This window comes from Podospora pseudoanserina, chromosome 1 (genome assembly GCF_035222485.1).
Source record: "Podospora pseudoanserina strain CBS 124.78 chromosome 1, whole genome shotgun sequence".
NCBI lineage: Eukaryota > Fungi > Ascomycota > Sordariomycetes > Sordariales > Podosporaceae > Podospora > Podospora pseudoanserina.
This window is the reverse complement of record NC_085920.1, coordinates 2,187,436-2,205,741: the sequence shown is the minus strand read 5'-3', so window position 1 is coordinate 2,205,741 and position 18,306 is coordinate 2,187,436. Positions and strand designations below refer to the sequence as shown.

The 18,306-nt window shown below is 52.5% G+C and overlaps 8 protein-coding genes across 8 annotated transcripts; 3 read left to right on the top strand and 5 right to left on the bottom strand.

The window, feature by feature from the left end:
- Positions 1-258: 258 nt before the first annotated feature.
- Positions 259-1,599, bottom strand: QC764_106180 (uncharacterized protein; the record flags this gene model as incomplete). The annotated part of the gene is made up of 1 exon (XM_062941864.1): positions 259-1,599. The coding sequence occupies one exon, from the start codon at positions 1,597-1,599 to the stop codon at positions 259-261; it is 1,341 nt and encodes a 446-aa protein (XP_062804767.1).
- Positions 1,600-3,203: 1,604 nt separating this feature from the next.
- On the bottom strand, positions 3,204-3,860 carry QC764_106175 (uncharacterized protein; the record flags this gene model as incomplete). The annotated part of the gene is made up of 1 exon (XM_062941863.1): positions 3,204-3,860. The coding sequence occupies one exon, from the start codon at positions 3,858-3,860 to the stop codon at positions 3,204-3,206; it is 657 nt and encodes a 218-aa protein (XP_062804766.1).
- A 984-nt stretch (positions 3,861-4,844) lies between these two features.
- Positions 4,845-7,884, top strand: QC764_106170 (uncharacterized protein). The gene is made up of 5 exons (XM_062941862.1): positions 4,845-5,825; positions 6,120-6,150; positions 6,281-6,348; positions 6,399-6,418; positions 6,517-7,884. Exons 1-5 carry the CDS (start codon positions 5,784-5,786, stop codon positions 7,112-7,114), a joined length of 759 nt encoding a protein of 252 aa, XP_062804765.1. The 5' UTR covers positions 4,845-5,783; the 3' UTR covers positions 7,115-7,884.
- On the bottom strand, positions 7,884-8,727 carry QC764_106160 (uncharacterized protein; the record flags this gene model as incomplete). The annotated part of the gene is made up of 2 exons (XM_062941861.1): positions 7,884-8,571; positions 8,629-8,727. The coding sequence occupies 2 exons, from the start codon at positions 8,725-8,727 to the stop codon at positions 7,927-7,929; spliced, it is 744 nt and encodes a 247-aa protein (XP_062804764.1). The 3' UTR covers positions 7,884-7,926.
- A 354-nt stretch (positions 8,728-9,081) lies between these two features.
- On the top strand, positions 9,082-10,535 carry QC764_106150 (uncharacterized protein; the record flags this gene model as incomplete). The annotated part of the gene is made up of 2 exons (XM_062941860.1): positions 9,082-9,223; positions 9,280-10,535. 2 exons carry the CDS (start codon positions 9,082-9,084, stop codon positions 10,533-10,535), a joined length of 1,398 nt encoding a protein of 465 aa, XP_062804763.1.
- Positions 10,536-10,685: 150 nt separating this feature from the next.
- PAM17 (TIM23 complex component) lies at positions 10,686-12,029 on the bottom strand. Its single transcript, XM_062941859.1, has 2 exons — positions 10,992-12,029; positions 10,686-10,926 (listed from the first exon to the last, which is right to left on the bottom strand). The coding sequence occupies exons 1-2, from the start codon at positions 11,638-11,640 to the stop codon at positions 10,829-10,831; spliced, it is 747 nt and encodes a 248-aa protein (XP_062804762.1). The 5' UTR covers positions 11,641-12,029; the 3' UTR covers positions 10,686-10,828.
- Positions 12,030-12,705: 676 nt separating this feature from the next.
- QC764_106130 (uncharacterized protein) lies at positions 12,706-14,604 on the top strand (the record flags this gene model as incomplete). Its single annotated transcript, XM_062941858.1, has 1 exon — positions 12,706-14,604. The coding sequence occupies one exon, from the start codon at positions 12,706-12,708 to the stop codon at positions 14,602-14,604; it is 1,899 nt and encodes a 632-aa protein (XP_062804761.1).
- Positions 14,605-16,603: 1,999 nt separating this feature from the next.
- Positions 16,604-17,653, bottom strand: QC764_106120 (uncharacterized protein; the record flags this gene model as incomplete). The annotated part of the gene is made up of 1 exon (XM_062941857.1): positions 16,604-17,653. The coding sequence occupies one exon, from the start codon at positions 17,651-17,653 to the stop codon at positions 16,604-16,606; it is 1,050 nt and encodes a 349-aa protein (XP_062804760.1).
- Between the last annotated feature and the right edge of the window lie 653 nt (positions 17,654-18,306).

The following is an 18,306-nucleotide window of genomic DNA, read 5'->3' as shown; positions in this document are numbered from 1 at the left end:
GTGTCTCTGCTGGCATTGAGTGCATATGTCCAAGTAACAAAAACAAAAACAAAACTCCAAACTCCTCGCCAGCGTTGTCTAGAAACTTGGATACTTTGAGATGACACTATGTACTGTTGTTTATACAGAAACTGAACTGACGCTCGCGTCAGCCTATGGCTTTCCGAGATGTCTTGGTCCTCGGAAGATGGATGATATTCGATATCCACCCTCTTCGGACTTCTTTCCTCGGACTCTCACTCTCTTCATCTCCATGACCTACACCAACAGAACTCTCCTCTCGTCCACCGTCCCCCTCTCCCTTCTCCCACTCCCCCACCGTTCCCCGACCCAACTCCTCTGCCCGTCCGTCTCCTCCTCCTCGAGCGTCCTCTCCCCGTCCCCAAAGATGGGCTTGGCGACGTAATCGTAACTTGCCCAGACGATATTAAACAACACCGTCGTCCCTGCCACGACCCACTTGGGCGCCCTGCCCTTCTCGTCACTGAACAACCGACCCCCAAACATGGCTGTTATGACCCAGGGCGCCCAGAAGCTGAGGAAGAGTACCTGGCCGAGTTTCTGGAGGCAGGTGGTTGCGGTGTAGGGCCGGAGGGATTGGAGGTAGGCTTGGTAGTCTTGGGGGAGGTCGTGTTCTGCTGCGCCGGTGGTGAGGAGGGAGAGGTAGCGGGGGGAGGGCTGGGCGTAGTCTGCTTGCGGGCGGCGGACGGGGAGGAGGAATTTTTGGATCCAAGAGGGGAGTTCAGGCTTGGGGCATTTGTCACCGTCACCGTCGTCATTGTTGGTGGGGCTGCGATCGTCTTCTTTCGGGGGCTTATCTGGAATATCGGGGAGGCGTGGGGCATAGAGCGTTCTCGCGAGGAACGGTCTGGGAGGGACGGGAATGTCGGGTTTTTCTGGGACGCCGATCGTGGCTGGCAAGGGGAAACATGGCACGAGAATGTCGTGGTAGCTTGCGCCGCCGCCTTCGGTGGTGATGATTTTGGCGTAGTCTTCTGCCGTTACTTCGTAGACTACGCCGACGAGGCCTTTGGTCCAGTTGATTGGTCTGCGCTGTCGATTGCTGGAAGAGAAAGGGGGCATCTTTGGGGGGTCAGGGAGGTCGGGCATGTCAGGGACTTTGGGGGGCAGTTTTGGAGGTTCTGGGAGTTTACGCAGGGCGGTGTTGGCGAAACATGGTTCGCGATATGGGAGACCGGGCAGGTCAAAGGTTAGGTCGAGAGAAGGGGCGGATACGTTGATTTGGCTTACGGGACGGATGCCGCGCATGCCCAGGAAGGTCTTTGAGCACATGTTGGAGCCATAGGCGAGGTAGAGGACAGTATTGGATTTGAAGGGCTCATGGTGGGCGTTTCTCGTGAGGATTGGCTCGGTCGGGAAGGGCTCGCCGGTTGTGGGCACGGCATCGGCTTCGAGGAGACGGGTGGCCGGCGTGGGTGGGATTGAGGAGATGGGAGGATATGTTGGCTTGGATGGTCTGGCGGCCCAGGACCAGAGGACTTGGACATGTTTCAAACTCCAGAGAGCGGTGTCTTCTTTGGTTTCCGGATTCGATGGCGCAAGTGGGCCTGTGGCTGTTGAGGCTGCTTTTGGAGACATGTTGGTGGTTTTACACAACAGTTAATTACCTGTTTGGGTGGTTGATGGATGGCGCAATTCACAATGGTGATGGCAAATCAAGCACTGGGTGGCTTATATAGGAACTGTCTCGCTGTCCCGTCCCCTGCCGGCCCAGGCTTACCGGAAGCTTTTGGAGTTGCACAGCGGTGCCCACGTAATTGGCAGGGATCTTCTGGGCCGGGATTTGTGGGGGTTTGGTGCCATTTCCACTGAAGGTTCATCCGTTGTCCGCTACCCTATTTTCTGGAATTCGGGTTTAGCCCAACTCCGAGTAACACGATGACAAAGCATCAGTTTGGAGGCTCGGAGACTTTGTCGCCGTATTTTTCAAATCTCCGGGAGGATTATCAGGCTGACAGCCGTACGTATTTGTGCCTGTGGCTGTTGAAGCACCGTGAGCTCCTGGTCCTCACAAAATCTGTGGCAGTTAGCTCCTCATGACCAATGGTAAGAGAAATCCGGGATTTCCTGCATGCTCTTAATGAACGTCTAGCTTTAACCACCTTTCACCAGCTCCAACAACTTCCTATTCTACCATGACTAAGGCATTGAGAATAGATTCAGACTTCCTTAGAAAATCCGGTTCTGTCAATTTGTGGCAGTCACGTTGCGAGGTTGAATCAATGAGTCGGTAGCAATATCTTTAACATACTCTCGATTAACAATGTTCCGGACTAAGCCTTGGTACTATCGGTGCTTATCCCTGGAAGGTTCGATTCTGCAACTTCATGACTTTTTGGCTAACCCGGTCAATTATAGATGCTTGATGTCGACAATTTTCTTTAGAATCCCAGCACTGTCTAATGTACCCCAACCCATTCCTCTCCCCATAAGAGCGGATGACACAAAAGGGACATACCAGGGGCTGACATGGGGGAAGACTGTGGCGAAGTGTCTTATACTCCCACCCTGCCCACAAATTAATCGAGCCACCAAACCACCCAAATCGCAGTCACTTACACAGGAACCTCCAATTTTAACCAACCGTATTTTAACCGTCCTGTGGCCAAAGGCCTCCGAATTTTGAACAGGAGTAGGCCTGTGGCACTATACCCTTAAAATATTTTCCTAGGCTCTTAGAGAGTGTGGTTGGGGAGGAGGACGTGTGAAGAGGGGGTCTTTATTTGGTGTCTCAATTATTTTGTGGGCAGGGTGACTACTTCGTGTTCTACTGGTTTAAATGTTTGCTGTCATAGGCAGTCTTTCTTTTTTGATGAAACCTTCCCTGACCTGTTGGGGCCCAGTTCATCACTATCACAAATTCATGCACAAGCCTCAACAGTACGTCCAGCAGCATGTGGTTTACTACTTCTCCTTCTATTTGGCTGAACTGAAGTAGCCCGACCTACCCCATGAACTCGAAATCCCGTTTGAAGAAAACACAATGCTGGTCCTCTGAACGCCTTCGCTCATAAGTGTAAAATCTGGGTGAAAAGCCATAACTCCATCCCAACCAAACTCCACAGGATACCAATCCCAATCTTTGGCCTTCAGCCACAACACTCCTAGTTTTCCACCCTAACCATGAATCATTTATTATGAAACTTCATGGTAGGCAACCCTTAGGCAAAAGCCTCGCAAACTCAGAGTGGTCCACCAGCACCGAGGAAGAATGGCATATATCGCAAGACTGGTAGCTCAGCATCGACATCTTTGTCTTGCTTGTTGTCGGGAGTACCTGTAACTTGCGCGTCATCGGTGTTTGGGCGAGACTGGACTCTGTTCCGCAACGAGCTCTTGACTTTGGCGGAATGGGAGTCGACCTTGCCTCCTTTCTCGACTGATTTGAGCGTCTCAAAGGTGATGTACTGGGACGTGGTGGAGAAAAAAGATCTTTGTGGTGTAGATGATCCCCCGCCAGTCGGTGACTCATAATAATATGACAAGAATTGCTTCGGAACCCTCAGGCGGCGAACAGGGACTTTGGCCGGGAGTGGTGATACGAGAAGGCGAGCAGATGCCTGTTGAGGAGGAGGCGGAGGTCTGGTAGACACACCAGAATAGTCGATGTTCCACACCTGGCTTTTGTTGATGGGAGAGTAGATCTTCAAGTGGAAGACATTGTCCTGGGAATTGGGCACCAAAAGTTCCTTCGCTTTCCACTCTTTCCATCTCTTGACATCGTCAAAACCCATGGTAACACAGTTGAGTCTTCTAAGGCTGGGAAGAGAGGTGACTGGTTGGTTGCTCGCTGGGCGGATGGCCGAAAGGGCACTGCGAGAGAGGAACGTAGATGACATTTCGATGGTAGTTTGATGAATGGATCGTTTCTGTATCGTGATTTGGGTCATTCAGTGCTAACGGTGAAGACGGTAGTTGAATGGGGAGAGGATGGATGGGCTTGCCAAGTGGCACAGAGAAGAAGACACACTTTATAGTACTTTCAGATTGAGGAGCCTGGCTGTGAGCTTGATTCACTTGGGGCTTTGCTGGGAGCAACTTGAATCTGCAGTGAACATGGCTGTTGCTCCAATTGAAGCTATTCGTCAGGCTCAGTTGAATAGCACCGACGAGGGAATGGGAGCAACACATACAGTTAGCTGCTCCAGAATGCCTCCCCAAGACGCTCCCAAAGACCCGCATCACGTGTGAATACACATCTTCACCTCCGTAAAATGAATGAGTGAATAAAAAACCGACGAGGCGCACAGTATGGCTGCTGGGACTGTGAAGGCGAGAGTCTAATATCATTCATTCCCTGGAGTTCCCAGTCAAGCCCAGTCACCGCAAATGATAGCTATGTGGTGTCCTGAAGATGAACAATAGGATTATAGCCTTCATACCTATATTGATACTCTCAATTCCATCTCTAGGTAGCCAAACATTGTGTTTTGGTTTTTCGTCCGGCTAGAACTGTTTGTTGCTGGGAGTCAGACAGGTTCCCATGTGAAGAGGCTTACGCCTTCATGATTAGGGCACACTTGACAGCTGCACAAAGTTACCGGCGAAGTGTTGACACCGAGGCATAAGCCTGATAAGGTTTTGGATACGTTGCCGTTTCCTTCATTGCTGTTTCCCATCGACAAACAACAACAACCTTGGCTCTGGACATTGCGTGCCTTCACGTTTGCGAGTCCAGCTCCGAATACCTTATACCAAATGCTCCTCTCACGACTTCCGAATGTCCAGATTCTGAATGACAACCACATCTCTGATACTTCACATTCAAACACTTGGTCGGTTCAGCCTCGCGACGTGGGCTGTGACGTGTGTTGTCTTCACAAGATTCACCCGGGCGGCCATCCCAGGCGTGGCACGGTCCTTGATCTCTGTCTGCAACTGCTTGGCATGCCAAGCGCGGGCAAGATCGCTTGGTGACGTCTTTCTCTTTGAGCATCTGAGCATCTGACAGTTGCGATCATTTTTGCGCCCGACTCCAGAACCTGAAGACTTGAGACTCGGGAGTAAAGAGATATCTGGAGGGAAGCCGGAAGTGTCCTTTTGCACGACGAGGACAAAAAAACCACCGACCAGAGGAAGCCAGAAAGTGTTTGTGGAATCGCGGAAAGCCCTGCGCTGGAGACAAGACAGCATCGACAGGCGGCGGCCTGTGACGGGCATTTTGGCTAGCGCACTGCCACGATGGCTGGCCTTCAAAGGTGCGTGTAAGTCACCACAAAACTGCGGGGTCTCTATAAGGTCGGTCCCGCAGCCCACACTGCCCGCACCCCGTCAAAACTTCGAGACTCGATTCTACATCGTTTGTGATTTCTGCCTGCGCAATTCTTGCTCTCTGGCCAACCCCACAGTCCGCATTGACCGCGCGCTCTACTCCGTATTCATTTGAAGATCGCGCTAGCATTGTCTGTTCGTATATAACAATCTGTAGTCGTTAACACCGCGCCGGAAGACCGAAGACCTCGCAACCCCCGGCTGCCTTTGACTGGTACACCCTACGCTTCAACGTGTCGCGACTCCTCTACCACACTCGCGCAACCCGTGAACAGCTTCTCCTCGACGGCGCTAGTGACATCTCTCTCGCCCTACCGGTATTACCCCCCTCATCGCTCCGTTCGCGAAGCCCCTCCCCGTCGCTGCCCTCCCAGTCCTACCGCGGTTCAAGGAGCTCCGGCCAGCCCCGCCGAACGGCGTCAACTTCACCTGACCCAGAATCTATTTCAACCAGCTCTTCTCCGTCGCGCGGACCCCGTTCTTCCAGGATCATGGGATTCCGAAACAGCATGGCCAGGCGTTTCGGGGATACTGTGAGCAGAACTTCCCCTTCTTTATCAACATTTTCTCCCCCCAGTTCCCGGGTCACGGGGATGGCCAGTACAAAATCCAAGGCCCAAAAATTCCATCTCCGTCTCACAACCAACCCCCGCACCAAGAGCAGACAGGGCAGACAACCCGGGAAAGTCGAGCCCAGGATCAAGAAGCCCGACATGTCTTCTCTTCGCACTGCTACGACCAAGGGCCGAAGCAGTGCGCGTGCGAGCAGTCCAGCTACTATCTCTCGATACTCTACCAGGACCTCACGGAGACTGACCAATGCACAGCTGGGATCGGGCTCAACCCAGTATCTATCATGTAAGTGCTTCTATCTTGCTCCCATCGTGGTATGTTCTCCTGCTAACAATCCATCCCAACCAGACTATGACATCTGCCGTACGTTTTCCAAACTTTGCGACTTTTCCATCTCTTATGGCAAGCAAACCAGATCTAACTGAGGCTCTAGTGACGACGGAGGATGTTAGGTCCCTCCGAAACGACTGGCTGACAGATAATGTATGTATCTGCTGGCGCTGTTGTGCTGGACCAAGCTAACATGATCGTAGAACATTGCCTTCTGGGAAGAGTACGTCTAGAGGGTGAAGAGGGTTCTGTTGAAGCTCCCAACAGTCACCAAGCTTCCCCCCTCCCCCCGAAACACCGCGTCTCTAACATGTGGTTTAGATGGCTCGAACGGGAGGTCCTCATCAAGTACCCCGAGGCGAAGATCGTCCTGCTTCGTCCCAGCATGACGTTCCTGATGATGCAATCAAGCGACGTCAGGAGTATAGCAAGCGCCCTGCCAAACTTTGACCAGATCACACATATCTTTCTTCCAGTCAACGACGCACGCGACAGCACCAGATCCGACCTCGGCTCTCACTGGTCGTTGCTCCTGGTGTCCAAAATCGATGGTGTTGCGTTTCACTACGACTCGCTGGGTGGCGCGAATTATTACGAAGCCCAAAAGTGCACCGATCGGCTAAGTAAGGTTTTGGGCCAGGCTCTACGGTTTTACCAGATGAACGACTGCCCACAGCAGGAGAATAGCAGCGACTGCGGCGTCTACGTCTGTATTCTTATGAGGCATCTCCTGATCAAGAAGTTGCTCAACGCCAACGCTACTGAAAAGGTGTCAATGTCGATGGCCGGCAAAGCGGTCGACAGCCGCAGCGGTCGAAAAGAGATGATGAACATTATCGAAAGTCTGCGAAAAGAAGGCGAGAGAAGACGCAGTGCATCACCATTTCCATCCTCATCAACCCCGCCACGCATCGATTGATGGGTTGCCACCAAGCGTTCGATTGACGATTACAATCTGGCTCCAAACGGACCAAATAGAACAGAGGTTGAGATGAGGCGTTTATCGGATGCTATCACTAGACATCTTGAAGTTGAGCTCTGTGGTTCCTTCTTGTAACTGTATTCAGCACAGCAGTCGGGGTTTGCCGCATGTTTTGGGTCATTCACAGCATTTTGGTATGAGAGTTGAGCCCTATCGCAACTGTTGGTTCTTGGTATGAAGTCATCATATTCGAGGGCGGAATTGATGGAGGCAATGATTGCTGTTGAGGTGGAGGTATTTTACTCGAGATGGCTTTCTGAGAGTAGTTGTTCCGGCTTTACATTGAAAGCATCACGACGATGGATCTGCAGTCCTGTGCCTCTACCTTCACGGAGGCGCTGGCTATCTACGAGGGAGAGCAGGTGTTTAGGAGTTAGGCAGGCAGGACACGAGTACCCCTTTGTTTTAAAGGCGCGAGGGCAGGCTTTGAGCAATTGGAGATGAAAAATGGGAAGAAAGAGGGGTGCGGTTTGGGTAACATCATCTGGTTTATCTCGTTAATTGGAGAGGATGGAGGGGGGTTATGTCGCATTACGATACCCACATCACACAAAGCCAACATCTGCATTATCACTATGCATGGTTATGTTTACAATTCTTCTAGACAGCACAACAGAAGTTCGCGTTAGGCAATCTAGTGAACGGTTATTGTATACTCATATTGTCTCAACATTCGTCATTCCTGTCGTTATTACAGCAGTTTGAAGGGTATATACATAGATAAGAAAAACACACATGACGTGTAGCCATTATTTGCCAAGAAAAGCAGGATTCTGCTCCATAGTAGAAGAGATGAACCCCCTCAACGCCGCCCACCGATTCGAAGTCGCTGCCTCTTGCGCCGCTATCGCGGTCCCCTCTATCTCCATCTTTGACTGCTCTTCCGCCTGTTTCTTGGCCGTGTTCTGGTTTATCGTCGCCGTGCTACTCGCGCTCGTCACGGTAGCCAACTGCGCCAGGTTATGCCCAAACCGGGACATCTCCCCCTTGACGACCCTCTCCTTCCTCTTTAGCGCCCCCGGCCTAGACTTTATACTTTTGTGTCTGACTTTCCCCTGCAGGGCCTGCTCGTTGTCCATTGCACCTTCGTCCTCCATCTCATCTTCAATGTCGTCAAGGACATCCCCGAGCGAGTCGAGAGTTGTCTTTAGCTGGGTCTTGGCTTTTTTGGCCTGGCGCTTCTTGTGGTTCCTGAGTGCTGTGGAGGAGGAGGGCTTGGTGATTTTGGAGACGAAGGAGGAGTGTTTGATTAGGCGCTTGTCGCGCTTGGAGTTGATGAAGGAGTCGGTTACGTGGTTGTCATCGCGGTGGGTTTTGCGGGGGATGGTTGGGTCGGCGAGGCGGGCGAGGGCTTTTTGGCGGGCGGTGGGGCGCTTTCCTGGGACTGTGGGAGCCTGGGAGAGAATGTTAGGTTGGAGATGAGAAGGTATTGGTGGATTTGAGTTAAATACCATGGTTGTTTGGTGTGAGAGGTGGCTGACAAAAATGTGCGAGAGGTGGCTTATCGCAATGCGTGACAAGTCGCAGTCGCAAAGCGACAGGGAGAGCATGGCAGTTTGGACTTTTTTAGTGGGGCATGTGAGCTCACCGCCTTTGGTGGGTAGGGGTCGGCTTTTGACGAGCGCCAAGGCTGATCCTTCTTTTGGCGGGGGAGGGGCAAAGCTCAGCCCTATGGATTTTCGTCTGCTGGGGTGAAGTGGATTGGATTTCTGAAAGTCGATCATATTGGTGATAGCGAATTTGTTCGTTAGTCTGTATGTTTCTAAGCGAGGGTTTCTATTGTATTAGAGTTCCTTGTCCCTGTGTAGGCAGAACAAGCATTTGAACACACAAACAGCAGGAGCTATTTGCTGGTGTATTTCGAGCTTCAGCCCAAGAACCCGGCATGTTCACAAACCGACATTATGCAGCACAATTCGAACAATGAACACCATTCAAATAGCGCAGCAACGAATGGGGAGCAGAACGGCTCCAGTCTACAGCTTACAGATGAGGAGTTTGATAGATACTCTCGTCAAATGATCGTCCCTGGAATGGGCAAAGATGGTATGACTTTATCCTAAGGTGGTACCCTGCCGTGGGCCGAGACTAACACGCAACAGCTCAACTTCGACTTATAAATTCCAAGGTCCTCATTATCGGCGCCGGTGGTCTCGGCTGTCCAGCAGCCCAATACATCGCAGGTGCTGGGATAGGAACCATCGGCATCATTGATGGCGATGTCGTTGAACCATCAAACCTCCATCGCCAAGTTGGTCATGCCACCTCTCGCATAGGCATGAAGAAAGTTGACAGTCTCATCACCCATCTAAGAGACCTCAACCCACTGCCGACCTATGTTCCTTACACCTATCCCATCTCCCACGAAAACGCAGCAGACATCATCACCCTCTACGACCTAGTCCTAGACTGCACCGACAACCCAGCAACCCGCTACCTCATCTCCGATGTCTGCGTTCTCCTCTGCAAACCTCTAGTATCAGCCGCCTCTGTTCAAAAGTCCGGTCAACTGATCGTCCTAAACTGCCCACCCACACCCCAGGGAAAGATGGACAGGAAATACCCTCCTTGCTACCGTTGCTGCTTCCGCAAACCACCACCAGCCAACACCCAGCTATCATGCGGAGAAGCAGGCATCATGGGCCCAGTAGTCGGTCTAATGGGTGTAGCCCAAGCAGGAGAAGCGATCAAGATTCTTGCCTCAGCTCTACACCTCCCCCAATCCAGTTCAGACACCACCACCGAAGACGACCCCCACAACCTAATCCAACCCACCCTCCTAATCTACTCCTACGACCTCAACGCCGCCCCAGGCCCCTACACCTTCCGCGCCCTGAAAATGGCCTCCCGCAAAAAGAACTGCTTCGCCTGCGGCGAGAACTCACCCCAAACTTTGACACTAGAGGGCATCAAATCCGGCAATCCGAATTACATCCAGTTCTGCGGGCTCCAAACACCCAAAGCCACCCTCCCTGCGCAGGATAGAATCACCGCATCTGCCTACCACGCAGCGAGAGAAAGTGGGCAATTGCAGAACCACATCCTTCTCGACACCAGGGAGAAGGAACATTTCTCCTTTGGAAGTATCGACGGTGCGGTGAACGTGCCCTTTGGGAAGCTACTCATGAAAGCGGCGACCATCAAGAGGGATGGTGGTGATGCTCAAGAGATCCTACCCCTGAAATCGGCAGAGGATCCCATATTCGTTGTATGTCGTCGAGGGCTGGACTCCCAAGAGGCAGTCGAGAAGCTCAAGGAGCTCGGAGTGGACCACGGGGGCAAGAGAAAGATTGTCGATATCATAGGAGGAATGAGGGCTTGGAAGGACGAGGTCGATCCATCCTTTCCGTTCATATAGCAATAACATCGCAGGAACGGCCAAATCTTGAATAAACTCGACTCATTTCGAATTGCTATGAATAAGAGGAGTCTGCTGTGTAACCGCTCTGGCAATGGTCCTTTTTTTCCACCTATGGTACACCTGACAAAATGCCATCCCTGAACACCGCTAAACAATGAGAATGAGAGCAGAGGCAGACCGATGACTGAGTCCATAATTGTTCGCTCTCATGAAAGTAAGAATTCCTCCTGTTGTGAACTTGATACACACTATACTTTGCCACATGCCATACCGTCTTACTCAATCTTCCTTTATACGCCAATCTTCTTCTTGTTGAACGCTCTCTGATCTCTCAACCACTGCCTGTAACCGGCAACACTGGAGATCTTCTCACCATAGAAATCGGGGACTGTTCCAATCTCATGTTAGCACCTGTCATCATTGCCAACTCAAAACATCATGAGATCGCCATACCAGGATTCCTCGCCGAACTCGCCGTAGGATCAACCCGATTCTTCTTGATCCTCGCAAAGAACTGGCTCTCCTTCAGCGCCATCGGCGCCTTCCACTTGCTGTTCATCGCATTAAATACCACCGTTCCAACACTCGGCCCCACCAACCAACCCAATGCGGCGAAACCCATAGTCATCAACCCCATCGTCATGAGCGGATCAAGCGGGATATTGCCCACAAGACTATCCGCCGCGCCGGATCCCAGCGCCATCGACCCCGCGAGACCAAACCCCAGCATGCCCAGCACACTAAAGCCTTGCTGCCATCTCCTCCTCGACTTGCGAAGCTTGAAGAAAGTCTCCCAGTTGAGAGCGGGCGTCTCGGGATGAGCAGCGATTTGAGCCTTGGAGGCCTTTGCCGCGGCGGCTGCGTCGACTTCGGCGTCGGTGCTGAGGCGGGAAGGGGTGGTGGAGAGGGTGCGGCGGGTAGTTGGTGGTGAAGTACGGAACTTGGCGAGGGGTTGTTGTGACATGGAGGAGAAGGGCGAGGTCATGTTGAGGCCGGCGGAGTAAGGGCAGGCGGTGGTGGTGCGGAGGAGCATGGGCTGGAGACCGCTGGCAGAGCGGCCTGCGCCTGCGCGAAGCATGCTCGTTGCTGATGTGACGAGCATCTTGGAGATAAGATGTAAGTGACGTTGTTGTAATCTACTGGGTGGCTCGTGTTGTGGCCGTTCAAAGAGTGATATGTGTTAATTTTGAACAGGCAATTGTTCGAGTAGAAAGTGGCAGAACCTGGAAAGATTGAGTGGAGAGTGGCCTCAACAGGCACGGTGACGCTGTGCGGTTCAAGATACTGTCATGGAAGGCTACTGAACAAGAGCTCTTGTGGAGAACTGGAGCTAGGTTTTTGCGAGCCTCAGGCGCTAATTCCAGTCTTGGCAAGGAATGGTGATAAGCGATAACAGTGGAGGGGCGGGCTGGTGCTTGTAAGTCTACAGCCCTTTCCTTGCATTGCTTCCTGTAGTTGCTCAACTCTAGTCGTTCTGCTGATTTAGAGAAGGAGCGACTTATAAGCAACTAAGTTATGGCAATTGCGTGCATATCTTATTGTGGCTGTTGACACTCCCATCTTGAGGAGCCAGAACGTTCTAGAGGCAAGGATCTAGCTACCTATCACCCACCAAGGTTCTCAGATCCCATGGAACTCCTCCAGCCCATCAGAACAAAAGAGACAGACAGAAGCACTGGAAAAGAAACAATAGGACTTTGACCTCACATATCAGACTATACACCTAACATCGAGAATGATCCTGTATTTACTGGACCATTGACTCAGTCCATGGTTCCCAATGTAGTGTCTACTTTCCTCATCGGTCCGTAATTAATCCAGTTGTCGCGAGCTTGGGACAGCGCCTCGACAGCTCAGTAGCGATCAATGCCACGCCAACCTTACAAGGCCCCCTGAATTGGGCCACTCCCACCATATGCCAGTCAGGCGCAACACGTCCTCTCCTTAAAGTCCAGTTCAGGTCACCAATTATCTACATTTTCGAACCCTCATTCGACAACCTCCGGCTCAGACTGCATGTTCCAGCAATTCTAGGCGCAGTTTCGCGATCTCTCGTACGCGTCGCAAAGTCGCGACTTTACGCCTCACCACCTTTCCTCAAGGTCTCGACCTACCCGCCTATGTCCTCTACTTCCAGCTTTCCCTCCTCCAGATCAAAGAGATAATCATGGAGGAAGACGAACCTCCCACCCGTCGCAAAACGGCGATCGAGATCCCTTTCCGGTCAGAGCGAAAGTATGTCCCCGGCTTAGGGCCCGCCCTCCCTCAGATCTCGCTCCTTCCTGTTCACGACTCGACCGGTTACATAATCGACCAGTTTGTCCTTCCCACGGATCAGGACATGAAGCCAGATTCTCGCCGTCTACTTCACTATCACATTGGCTTCACCGACCTGCCTGCGGCGAAGCTACTTGTGCCTTGCCACAAGGTGCTCGACTACATCTCCCCGCGCGAGCTCGAGGAGTGGGAGTCCCGCAATTTCGAGAGACTCGACGCACAGAGAAAGACAGCAGAGTTGGCTCTGAAAGAGAAAAAAATGGCAAAGAAGAAGGCCGCCGTCATTGCTGAAGGCAAACGACCAGTCGGCAGACCCCCCAAAACCAAACCCCGCGCCTCTCGCTCGCCCGCTTCGACCACCCAAGCGAGCGAAGCCCTCACCATGGTAGAGCAGGTAGCTGGACCGTCTCTTTCAACACCGAAGAAGAGAAAACTGAGCATGGCATTGGAGAGGGAGGACACGGTTAGTGACGTGGAGTCCGACGAAGCCGCCATCCAAAGACAACTGCATCCAGATTTTGTGAATGATCAAAAGTGGCAGCTCCGCGACGCGGAAGAGGGTCAATGGGCCGGAAAGTCTGAAGCAGAGCCAATCGGTCAGTCTGGTCTACCTTCCTTCGAAACATCGGGTGCCAAAACATCGCAAGCCAGCAGTTTGGCACCATCCCGGCGAGGTGTGCTACCTCCTCTCTCACAGCCATTGCCACCTGGACGGAAAGAGACGCCCATCCCCCCACCAAATCTCTATCAGCATTCCCTCCCATCAAAGGCCAAACCAGGCGTCACGGCGATTCCTAGACCGAAACAAACGCCCATTCCTCCTCCTATTCCAGGACAGGCATCAGGTCTTTCTACTAAATCTAAACACAAACCTGCGACTCCGGCACAGACGTGTCCAGCTATTCCTGGAAACATTCACCCGGCTTTCGCTGCGGCTTTTGGCGCACGCACCGAAGCAAAGGTTGGGTCTCGGAACGGTGCGGCAGATCCCAAGACACCCAAGTCAACTCCTGCTAAATCACATGGAACGCAGCAGTCGAAAACGTCTACTCCAGCTCGGCGAGCTGAGCCGCTCAAGATCGCCCAATGGACCCCAGCGGCCGTGAGCCGGGGTCGTTTCAGCCGAACTACCCCCGGCTCCTCCTCCACCGCATCGGTATCCCAAGATCAAATCCAAGAGACTGGATCCCAAAAAAGCGAAAAGAAGGCGCCTAAACCCAGGAAACGAAAGGCACCAGCATCACAGGAAGAGGTCTACGATGTTAAGGAGCTCCTAGACGACCGGTGGATCACCGAGAAAGGAAAGAAGACACACAAATACCTCGTCCTCTGGGCAGGTCAATGGCCGGAAGGCCAGAATCCCACTTGGGAGCCGGCGGACAACATTGAGGATAAGGAGCTCATCCGCCAATATCACGAGAAGAAAGCCTTGGGCATAGTGAGGCCGCCTCCTGAGAAGATGCAAAAGACTTTGCGTTCTTATATCCTGACGGGGAAGCAGTACAGCTCCGTTGCTGAAGCTTTTGAGGACGGTCTCGACATGGTAGAGCCCAGCAATCATCAGGGGAACGATGAGGAGGAGGATGTGGGCATGGACAAGGAGGAGTTCCTCAAGGTGGTGGATAATCTCCATCCGCAGTACGCGAAGAGCTTGAGCTTTCATGTCAAGAAGGAGAAGGAGGGAGGGGGTGCGAGTGGCAAGGTGGTCGACGCATCGTTCTCGGCGTTTGATGCCAGTCTTGCTCGGTATCAACAGAGCTTTAAGGGCGCGCCTCGTGGAACTTTTTAGATGGGCCGACGGCATTGATACGGGCAGAGTTATTCGGTCTTTGGCCTTGGTGATACCTTGGTGGAGGTTTTGGTCCGAGAGGTTTACCTGATTGGCAGGGTACGCTATGGCGGATGGTTCCGTTTGCGGCAAGGCGGTTCCCTCGCGATGACAAGTTGGGTTCCCTCACGACGGCAAGCCGGGTTTACTTATGACAAGCTGCTGCCCTTACACACCCCAACATTAAATATTCAGCGGCGTTGGCAAACGAACTGCGCTCATCCCCAGAGCTTCATTTACTATAGTATAGCAATATTTACGTTACTTTGATGACGGAGACGAGCGTGAGGAAGGGACACGTCCATTATATCCTTAGCTCTCTGGCATCCAGCGCATCATATATTACGGGAGAACCGGCATTACATTTGCATCTAGTTTTAGCCGGGCAGCCACGCTTTTTGAGGCAGTAAATACAATTCATATGCGCCCAACTACCGAACTATTGGGTATGTGAGGTGATTGACGGGTGGGGGGTTGGGTGATGTATTATGGTGACATTGGCTTTGTTTATCCCGAGAGAGAGAATAAGCCACGCCTTGTTTGTCCAATCCGCGATGAACGAAGTATTTCCGCTGTCTCTTGGCTGAGAGGGCATTACGAGGCTGTTTCGGTGAGTTGGTTAGACCCCCTACGCCCGCCGCCCGGTAGAACAATTTGGCATGTAAAATTCGCTGCCGACCACCCCCACGAAAGGGTGACTTGAGCTGGGATTTTCTTCGAGAAGGATCCCAGAGCGGTGGGTAGGATTTATGTGGCGTTGCCTAGGTTTTCTTCGGGCACAGCGGTAGAGGAAGAAAACAAAATATCTGGACTGGGTTGGGGGTTGTGCTTAGTGTTACACACCATGCAGAGGAAGGCATATCAGTGCTGGCACGACAATGGGGGTATTCGAATGGCCGTGTGGGATTGTATGAATCAGAGGTGGGCAGTATCCCAGTTTCCAACGAGCGAGCTGAGGATATGGCGGTGAGGCCTAAAGCTGAGAGTGTTTGCAAATCGTTCATGATAAGGCTGGGAATGGGATGTAATCAGAGATTGTGGTTGGATGAGACGAACTTTGTATGAGATGAGTGAGCCGGGTTCCACTTGGATGGGAGAAAAAGAGCACTTTGAAACTCTGATCATCCCTCGCTAACAATCTGACCTGCATTGATCTTCAAGCCACGTTCACTCCGGTCGGGTCGGGCGTATGTATGCCGGCACCTATACATGGATGTACATGTACATGGGCGGATTGAAAGCGGCTGAGTGGGATGGAATATGCATACGCCATGATGATGCGGACCAGCGTGGGGGGTCGCTCATGCTGAAGCGATACAGGCTTTGTGCGTACCTTGGCCACAGGTGAAATTCGCATATGTGAGGCAAGTACTTGAGCGACCTCGGAGACTCGAGAAGTGAAGATCAACCGCCATCATTTGGGAGAACCATGGCGTGGGATTTTGAGGTTGACCGACATAAAGGCGGGCGTTACCATGGTGGGATTCAGGATTGGGGGGTCACAGGTTTTTGTGTTGCCTGCTTTTACTCTTGTACTTGGGTCGGGAGAGGCTCTGCTTGAGGGGGGTTGAAGTTGTGGAACATGGGTGAACAGGGACGAGGGCAATCACGTTACTAGGCGTCAAGGTGGGTCAGCTGGTTTGAGGCGTACAAAGCCAGGAAGCCAGGAAGCCAGGTTGGAGGTGTTGTGGGCTGGTTTTAAAGTCCGAGCCAGCAGGGAAATTGTCAAAGAAAATAATTCATTCGGCAAAGCAAAGCCCTTGCTTGTGATCTACAGGTTGATTTGAACTCCTGATAACCCTATACAAAAATTTCCGAGTACCCTTCCTTTATCTAGCAGACTCCAATAGCAAATCCTTTTGATAACCAGTATCTCCCAAATCCCCTTCTTGCAATCCAGCCCTAGGCCCTAGTGAAAAGTCATTAAAATCTGTAAAATGCGTCGAGTTTCTTCTCCTAACTAAGCGGTAGCCTCTGCAACAAGTCGCTGCTCAATCTCCAACACTCCAGCCATGCCTTGCTGAATCTCCTTGACCGCATCACCATCCTGCGCCAACGATTTGAATGGCAGCCGTGGCTCCACACAAGCCAACTCTCCTTGACCGTGGAAGTATGGCATCGCAGCCTTAACACCAACGAACCCGTAGCGGATGGCAAGCCAGTCACCCCTGGCAACCTCATGTTGGAGATCTCTTGCCTCAGCCAGTTTCCCTTGCTCGAAAAGCTCCCCGATCCTCACACAGGCTCTGGGGGCAAGGTTGGCAAAGCCACTGATTGTTCCATGAGCACCAACGACCAAGCCTTGGAGAACAAAGTCGGCACTGCCACCAGCAACAAAAAAGTCGTGCTTGCCGTTGCGAACCTTTGGTGTATCAACAACGAGGCGGGCGAGCTTTCCAGTGTTTCCACACGTCAGCTTGACACCGACAACACGAGGGTGCGCGGCAATGCGGAGGATGGTGTCGGAATCAAGGTCGACTCCGTTGGCCGCGCCGGGAAAGTTGTAGACAAGCAGCGGGATGGGAGACTTGGACGCAACGCTGTGAAAGAAGTCGACAATGATGTCCTTGTTGAGAATCCCAGCGTAGTAGCCTGGTGGGAGAACGAGGGCATGTGTGGCCCCGGCTTCCTTCGACTCTTGACACAGCTCAACGGTTTCTCGGATGGACTGGGCGCAGCAGCCAGCAATGATGGGCATTTGAGCATGGTCTGATTCGTGTCTGACGGCGTCGGCCACCGCCTTGATCACAGACTTGCGTTCTTGACGGGACATGTGGACTGCTTCGCCGTTGGAGCCGTGGACCACCAGCCCACTTACACCGGCTGCGAGCAAGCGCGCCGTGTGTCGTTGCGTCGCGGGAATGTCAACCTCGTCGTCAGGCGTAAAGAAGGCCAGCATGGGTACGTAGACGCCATTGGGAAGTCTTCCTAGTTGGCTCTGCTCGTCGAAGGTGTCTGATGGAAGGTGGGTCGGCGTGACGGGCATGCTGAAGTTTGTTGAAGGCTCCATTGTTGATCTATGGGACAGAATATCAGGCCTGGGAATAGACTTGACTGATAGTATGAGTTGGCTTCGAGTGCCTGATGCAGGTTTTGGTGGTAAGAGTTTGAGAGGGTAGTGATATAGCAATAGTGTAACTGGCGAATGGGCACAAGAGATGGTGGTGGTGGAGGAAGGGAAAGGTTGAGTCTCGGGTACTTATACCACAACGCTTGATCAGGGTGGAGCAAAGGTGATCCAAGTTGAAGTCAGGTGGACAACCAGGAAAGGAATGACGGGGAAGATATACGGACCTGAAGGAACACAGCTTAAGCCGTGGGCATTGAGGCATCCCTGCCGGCCCGATCTTCTCGGAAGGCGAGCCCCCTGGCAAGACAAGGACATCTGAGGCTCTAGTAATGATGATGGATCCAGGGGCGCCTCTTGCCAAGAGTGTGGTCCTTGTCTAGCATCTTTGCCTCGCGTGGGGGCGCCAAAGAGTCGGGATGCCGAGCATGACTGATGGGGGCTTCACCACAGACAAGAAGCGGCTAGCCACGCGGAAGTGACACCGGAGCCGGATCATGGCTTGCGTGGCATGCACACCGAAGATGCCACGCCTACCGACTGGTCAGTTTTGCCCTACCCAGAAAAGCGTCCCAAGGCATCTGGAATTTCCTCCA

Excerpts from the sequence above, each read along its gene's own strand:
- QC764_106170 (XM_062941862.1), top strand. The coding sequence starts at position 5,784 with ATGGGATTCCGAAACAGCATGGCCAGGCGTTTCGGGGATACT. Across the intron at positions 5,826-6,119 it reads CCAGGCGTTTCGGGGATACT|CTGGGATCGGGCTCAACCCA; the intron begins GTGAGCAGAACT and ends ACCAATGCACAG. Across the intron at positions 6,419-6,516 it reads AACATTGCCTTCTGGGAAGA|ATGGCTCGAACGGGAGGTCC; the intron begins GTACGTCTAGAG and ends CATGTGGTTTAG.
- PAM17 (XM_062941859.1), bottom strand. The coding sequence starts at position 11,640 with ATGCTCGTCACATCAGCAACGAGCATGCTTCGCGCAGGCGCAGGCCGC. Across the intron at positions 10,927-10,991 it reads GAGTTCGGCGAGGAATCCTG|TCCCCGATTTCTATGGTGAG; the intron begins GTATGGCGATCT and ends AGATTGGAACAG.